Source organism: Solanum dulcamara, chromosome 12 (genome assembly GCF_947179165.1).
Source record: "Solanum dulcamara chromosome 12, daSolDulc1.2, whole genome shotgun sequence".
Classification (NCBI taxonomy): domain Eukaryota; kingdom Viridiplantae; phylum Streptophyta; class Magnoliopsida; order Solanales; family Solanaceae; genus Solanum; species Solanum dulcamara.
In genome coordinates, this window is record NC_077248.1 from 6,657,701 (window position 1) to 6,665,452 (window position 7,752).

The 7,752-nt window shown below is 34.0% G+C and overlaps 1 protein-coding gene across 1 annotated transcript; it reads right to left on the reverse strand.

The window, feature by feature from the left end:
* Window positions 1-1,011: 1,011 nt before the first annotated feature.
* Window positions 1,012-3,552, reverse strand: LOC129876575 (ribulose bisphosphate carboxylase/oxygenase activase 1, chloroplastic-like). Its single transcript, XM_055952043.1, has 5 exons — window positions 3,416-3,552; window positions 2,268-2,702; window positions 2,103-2,188; window positions 1,541-2,013; window positions 1,012-1,457 (listed from the first exon to the last, which is right to left on the reverse strand). The coding sequence occupies exons 1-5, from the start codon at window positions 3,458-3,460 to the stop codon at window positions 1,177-1,179; spliced, it is 1,320 nt and encodes a 439-aa protein (XP_055808018.1). The 5' UTR covers window positions 3,461-3,552; the 3' UTR covers window positions 1,012-1,176.
* Window positions 3,553-7,752: the final 4,200 nt, after the last annotated feature.

Sequence of the window (7,752 nt, forward strand, 5' to 3'; positions counted from 1 at the left end):
AATTGACATTCCAAATTTATTGTCTTATCTCCACCACCCAACCCCACCCATTGACCATCCCACCCCCCTCCACCCCTAAACCTCACTCACCATTCAATCCCACTTGCAATGCGTTTTACTAGATAACATATAAATGTTCTTTTAATAATATTTTTATTTATTTATTTAACAAATACTAGAAAATAAGAAATCTACTCATTTTCCAAGAAAACATGTTCTAAAAAATCATTTTTCTTAAAAGACATTTCCTTCCTACCAAACACATTCATTTACCTATATTCTTTCCCTTAGCCCTTTCCTTTTCTAATTAAATTCTCATACCAAACCAAAGTAGGAATATAACTTAAAAACCCCTTTTAGAAAATAAATTAAACAATTGAATCCAAATTAAACTGGGAATACTACTCATTCCAAAATATCCCCATTTACATTTGTTGCATCTCAAATATCTTCATTACATTACTTTTAATTTGTTCGTTTATTTCTTGATCAAAGAAACTAATGAGTTCTTATAGGCATATTCATTGCTCTTTCCATAATCACACACATCAGTATGCTCCTGCTAAAGATGGAGTAGTAGCTGATGTTGAATCAGAAATTTGTGCTATATGTCTCTCTGAAGAAGGGAGTCTAGGGATGTTGCGGTGTGGACACAAATATCATATTGACTGCATCTACAAGTGGCTGTTGAAGAAGTTAGATTGCCCCATGTGCAGAGCTTCAGTTTTGCCTCCACAAGAATAGACGTTAGAGAGAGTCATTTATTCGTCCCAACTTACCAATCATGTCATTCAGTGGCGTGGAATCTTAGTAGTTCAGTATCTGAAGTTACACCTTATTGGTGAGGACTCGATTGTTTTATTTTTATTTTTGTCAATTTGAGAATTGGTATTTGAATTTGTTGAAACTCATGTCATTAAACTTGATATAAACTTTAGATATTTGTTTCTAATTATATTTGTATTACTCATTGAGGTGTAAAACAAACTTAAAAAATTACTCAAATTTTGTTTGCTCTTATATTGAACAGAGATTTCATGGATTACACAATTTGTATCCTATTTCTACTGTCACAAAAGATCCTCCGAAAACTTTGAAGAAACAGGTTCCTTCATCACTAGTAAAATCTTATCGTTAGAACGAAGATCAAACCTCTTCTTTATGTTTTAGCAAACATTAGAAGTTTCCTGAGTTGATGGCATCCGCATTTGCATCTCCAAGTGCTGCCTCTTTGAGGTACTTGTCAGCCAATTGAACTCTCTTCACATTCTCTTGCTCTTGGACAAGCAAATTTCCGTACTCGAGAAGCTTCTGAATTGTCATCTTTGGTTGATCAAATGTTGGAGGTCCTTCAATAGAGTTCAATAGTTTTTCCCCAACCTGTTCGATTCCAGTTTTTTCAATCCACTTTCTGACTTCATCGTCGTATACTCTTGACCTCAGAGCACCAAAGAAGTCTGTTTTTAACAATAAATATGCACAGAAGTTATCCTCATTTGGAAGTACATTTTTTTTTAGTCACAAATTTGAGTGTTCTTACCAATAGATTGTCCAGGGAAGGCGTCCACAAGCCTTACAACGTGCTCTTCAGGTACGTTGTCAGTTCTGAAAATTCCCTTGCATACACCAATTCTGTCCTCCCTGGTTGGTGCCCAGTAGTACTTTTCCATACGACCATCACGGATAAGAGGGGCATACAACGTGGAGAAGTCGTTACCAGTAACTATAATAGGGACCCTGGCATTCTCTTGCTTGTTGTACATACCGGGCAGCTGGACATTCGTTGGGTTGTCTGCAATGTTCATAAGGGTGGCATTCACCATCTGGTTGTTAACTGTGTATTGGGTAGTTCCACCCATTCTACCAGCTCCTGCATCGAGATCGTTGATGAAGAGGACACACATGTTTCCTTTTCTGATGATTTCTGCTGCCTCACGGTACCTTTGCCTAATCAATTTTGCTGGCTCTCCTGCATTTCCACTTTCCAATTCTCCAGCACTCATCATGATGGGACTGCAAATAATCAAGACACGAACATAGTTGAGTAACGTCGTTCTGAAAAATTGGTAATGTTTTTATGTGATCAAATCATTAATACTCACTTGATTCCCATTTTACGGAAGACAAGTTCACACTGGAATGACTTCCCTTGACCTTTGCCTCCCCAAATACCCAAAATTAGTGGTACCTGTAAGAAAATTTGTCAAGATTAAAACCATTCAACTTATGACACGAAAAAATTTCTAAGCCAAATTTTAACAAGAGACCTTGATATTGGGCAATTTCAAGAAGTTCTTTGTGATGTGTACAACTAACTTGTCCATGAAAGCAGGAGCAATGTAGAATCCATCCAGTGTGTTATCCAGGTTGTACTGACGAAGACCTTGGCTGATGTATTCGTATGATGACAAGACAGGATGGTGAGTACCAGTACCCACAGGAGCTTGGAAAAGAGGATCTACCATACCCTTTCCCCTGGTGATATCCTGTTGATCATCAGACATGTCCGTCACAAGGCCCTTCCATCTGTCTTGATCGGTCTGTTTCTTCTCGTCTATTTCTTGTTCTTGGGCTACAATCCTGAAGCTCCTGTTCGAAACCTTGGAGCTGGAATTGCCTTTCGCGTTTACCTTCTTCAAGGTTTTGCCAAAAAAGGCTGTGCTTGGAACTGAAGTTCCAGCAACAGAGTTATTCAAACTCAACTGCACCAAAAATGTTTTCTCAGTATAAGTATATCAATGTTAAAGCATGAACATTCCCAAAATCAATCCATTAAGTTTCTTGCTATCTTTCCATACAATTCATCATTCTCATAAAAAAAATGACACATATTATCCAACTTCTAGTCTTTAACTAAGACAAATTAACAATATACTACTCGGTCTCTCTATCACAATTTACATAACACTCTATGTGCACAGGCAAAAACATGGTATAAATTGAGACGCAAGGAGAACCTTTTTTTTTAAATTTAATGATCGAAAAATTTGTCTCGGGCCATTCCTTAGAACCAACTCTGCCTTTGAAACTCAGAGATAATGAATTCGACATCTATCAGACTCCACTTAAATACTAGACTTAGTTAACATGATGGAGGGTTCGAACCTCTGACCTTAGTCACAAGGCAATATACTACTCCTATCTTTACTCAATTTCTTTTATACATTCCATTTAACGGTATATGACCAAAATTAATGTACATAAGATACAAGTGTTACTTTTGTTTCTAGTAGAAAATTGAGTGCATGAGACAAACAATTTACCCAAAAGAGGAATGGTCCAATCTTACTAAACAAACAAGAATCATTATTGTTTCCTAGCTAAAACAAAGATAAAGACATAGCTGATTCCATTTTAACTATAATAAACAAGTTGACATGTATTAAATTATAAGGAAAATAAAAATAAAAAATACCAGTGCTTTGTTAGCAGCTGCAATAGTTGAGACAGAGCTAGCCATTTTTTTTTAAAAAAAAATATTTTTTTGACAACTTTGAAAATCAAACAACTGATTGATCACAAACTCTTATTTTTATTTTCTGAGTTAAATTAGTTGATTGTTGAATTGAGTAATAGGGGAAGGAAGAGAATTTATATAGCACAAGTTGCTTGGAGTATATGAGAATGTTACAATTTTATTTTTTGGATTACAAATTCATAATAACCACAAAATGGTGGATTGGCTATATTACGTGGACATTTTGATGAGGATTTTATTTTCTGATATGGACATTTTTTTTTTGTCTTTTTTGAATGCCCTAGAAACTAAATTAACAACAAAATGGAGTCTTCTAGGAACTAGTTGGCTTTGTGGTCAACACAAATTTAAGCTTTTGTCCCATCCATAATTTTTTTTATTTTTTGTTGTTGTTTTCCTATATTTCTTATTGTAGAATATAAGAAACTTTGAGTCAATTATTGTGCAACTTCCACATCCACCAAAATTTTGAAGAAAAAAAATTGAATTGGATTTGTCAACTAAAACATTGGAAGCAATACACTACTCTAGAACTTAACCGTAACAAGAGTGCAAAAGTTGTCACCTTCTTCCAGACAATTTTTTTTAAAAAAAATTAAAACCTAAGTTTTGAAGAAATTTTATTGGATTAAAACCCTTTACATATTTTAACCAATTAATTTCTGGACATACGTATCTCATGCTAATTAATACAAGTGTTTAAAATGATATAATTAAATAATTTTAGAATAAGCATGCGATGAATAATCTAAATTTAGAGGAGGAAAAATTCATGTTCAAACTGATGAATAATGGACGCCTATTTGATATTTATTGTCATTGCTAGGGCCTAGGGGTGTACATAGACCGGGTTAGTTCGGATTTTTTACAAACCAAACCAAACCATTTGTGTCGGGTTATTAAATCTATAAACCAAACCAAACCAATAAAAGTCGGGTTTTTTTATATCAATTTTTCTCGGTTTTTTCGGGTTTTTTTGGGTTTCTCGGGTTTTCATAGTATCTAGTAAAAAGCACAGAGCAGTACTTCTTAAAAAGAGTTCTAGTACAAAATATCAATATATAAGATGGATGCAGAACACTGTTTGAAGTTTTAACTTTATAATATAACTTTATAAGATGAGCTTTTTTTGTATATTATTTAGATGAGCTTCTCAAATCTAAATCTAAATATAAGAAAGAAAACAAAAATTATGAAAAAGTTTTAAAAAATATTTATAAATTACATTTTAATAAATATTTTTATGTATAACATAATTTAAAAGTAGTATATCTATAATCGGGTTGGTTTGGGTTCGGTTTGACTTTTTTTAGTTAAAACCAAACCAACCCTATAATGGTCGGGGTTTTTTTTTCAAATACCAAACCAAGTCAAACCAAACCACTAGTCGGTTTTTTTTTTCCGGTTTGGTTCGGTTTGTCGGTTTGGTGCGGTTTATCGGTTTGCCCTGTACAGCCCTAGTCATTGCAAAACACATTCTTATAGAAACTTGCTATCAATGGAATAAATTTGCATATGTTTCGTGTCTTAAAATTTACGTTTTGTATTTTATAAACTATAGTCTCCTCTTTTTCATAGACGCATACATATCAAGAAATTCATGATTGTAATTTGTTCATGAATTCGATCAATATATGTCTTCCTTAAGACATCAAGTAGATAAATGTTAATTTCATGGGTGTACACCTACAAACAAAATATTCCTTCGTCCAATTTATGACCCACTTTTAGCTTATTAATATTTAAATTATGTGAACTTTAATTAATATTTTAAAATATAGTTTTTATCATATTTATATTAAATTATGTGAATTTTTATTAATATTTTAAAATAAAGTATTTTTTATAATACTTTATTTTGTCTTAATTTGCATTTATAGCATTTCATTTGGGTCATTAGCAAAATATGACCACTGCAATTCATAGCTATAAATATCCTGAATTCGAGAAGCTCCTATCTATTATGAACACAAAAGTTCACCATCCACTTGGCTGCTTTCTGTTGTGCCTCGCAATATTGACATTATTGGTTTTCTTATTTATTTATATTGGTTTATAAGTAAATGAAAAAAAAGAAGTAAATAGCAAAAATATTATTAGTTTAGGTGCTAATTATGTGGCTTATAACAGTTTAGGAAGTTATATTATGTCTACTTTTTCTTTGTCAGATACATGTATCTGAAATATATGCGGATCAAATTAGATGTAATTTATTTCAATTACATTATATCCAAACGTGATCGGCATGTATCTGAAATATACTGCCTCTCTTCCTCTCCCGTTTTGCCTTTCCCGATGTAACTGTCTCAAAATATATCTGATATCAATGTTGAGAAGATTAATTAGAATATACAGCTGGATTAGTTAGTTAGTTAGTAGACCGTTAAGTTAGCAGTGTAAGTTTATTAAAGGTTGTTAAAAAGTTTGTTAGCCAATTCACTTATAAATAGATATGTTGGCAGTAGAGTTAGATATAAAAAAATAGTTACAAATTCTCTCTTCTCATTTGTATTCTTGAGATTCTGCAAAAATGGAGTTGAGTTCCTCGTTGATTCTTCTACACTAATTAGTGTTCATTGATTAGCTTCACTGAAATTTACATGGTATCAGAGCTTGGAGAACGAATCTAGGGATCTATCACAGGATTTCACGGCAGATTGAGAGATTCTGTTTCAGCTAAGGTTTTGGGATAACTATGACAGTTGAAGAAGGAGTTGCAGGAGGAACAGAAAGCAGAGGAGTTGGAGTTCTAAATGAAAGTAGTTCGATAACAATCGATCACAATCATCCACTTTATTTGAGCAATGCAGATGTACCAGGAGCTCTTTCAGTTGGAATTCAATTGACAGGAATGGAGAATTATACACTGTGGAGTCGAGCTATGGAAATTGCTTTGCTTGGTCGAAACAAGCTTGGATTCATTGATGGCTCAGTCCTGCGCAGTGATTTTGAAGGAGAATTGAAGAAGAATTGGGATAGATGCAATGCGATTGTTATTTCCTAGCTTATATGTAATGTTAGTAAGGAGTTACTAAGTGGAATTTTGTACTCGTCCAATGCACATCAGGTATGGTTAGACCTTCGAGAACATTTTGATAAGATAAATGGATCTAGGATCTATCAATTGCACAAAAGTATCTTTACTCTTACAAAGGGAGTATCAACTGTGTCTGCATATTACACTAAACTGAAGAACTTGTGGGATGAATACGATTCATCCTACCTCCACCTAGCTGTGATTGTCACAAAGCTAAGGATTACGTATTGCAGATGCAGTACCAACACTTGTTGCAATTTTTGATGGGATTAAATGATGCTTACTCACAAGCAAGGGGGACAAATTTTAATGATGCCTAATTTGCCAGATGTGAATCAAGCTTATGCTTTAGTGATATAGGATGAACGTCAAAAAGATTGGCAGGAAACATACAGGAGAAAATGGAGTCCTTGGCAATGTATACTGCAGGGAATAAAAGATCAAATCAATATCCAAGAAAGAACTTTCAATCTGTGTTTTGTGATTACTGCAATATGAGGGGGCATACTAGAACAAATTGCAATAAGCTCAAGAAATGTGATCATTGTCATGCTACAGAACATGTGAAAGGAGACCTGTTATTTGCTAATTGGATATCCAGATAATTTCAAAGGTAAGAAAAAAGTGAATACAGTGATGAAAGGTAATGGAAGTCAGGATATAAGAGCAAGTGAAAGTCAAGCTCATCTACAACCACAGAACTTGCAGGATCAAATGGACAGGAAGGCACACACAATTAGGGGAGAACACATGTATAATGCAAAAGTCACACAAGAACAACTACATCAGCTGTTAAACAAGACCTCACCAAAACAACTTAATCAGATCTTCAATGTGCTAAAAGGAAATACTGCTATTATGGATTCAAACAACAGGGTTAGCTGTGCTAACATGGAAGGTAATGCTATTTACTATTTGAAATGGATTATAGACACAGGAGCTACAGACCACATGATACACAATCCCAATTATCTACTACTTAAGAGCATGCTAGGGAATATAGGAAATGTGCATTTACCAATAGGAGAATCAGTAGCAGTGTCACATGTGGGAGATTTCAAACTGAATGATGGTGAAATGATAAGTGATGTCCTGTGTATCCCAGAATTCAAGTTTAATCTTTTGTCTATGTACAAACTGACAAAAGAATTGAATTGTTGTGTTCTTTTTTCCCTACTTGCTGTATATTTCAGAACCACTTATCTGGGAAGGTCAAGTGGATTGGTGATGTAGAAGA

Excerpts from the sequence above, each read along its gene's own strand:
- LOC129876575 (XM_055952043.1), bottom strand. The coding sequence starts at position 3,460 with ATGGCTAGCTCTGTCTCAACTATTGCAGCTGCTAACAAAGCACTG. Across the intron at positions 2,703-3,415 it reads CAGCTGCTAACAAAGCACTG|TTGAGTTTGAATAACTCTGT; the intron begins GTATTTTTTATT and ends TTTTTGGTGCAG. Across the intron at positions 1,458-1,540 it reads CTTCCCTGGACAATCTATTG|ACTTCTTTGGTGCTCTGAGG; the intron begins GTAAGAACACTC and ends TGTTAAAAACAG.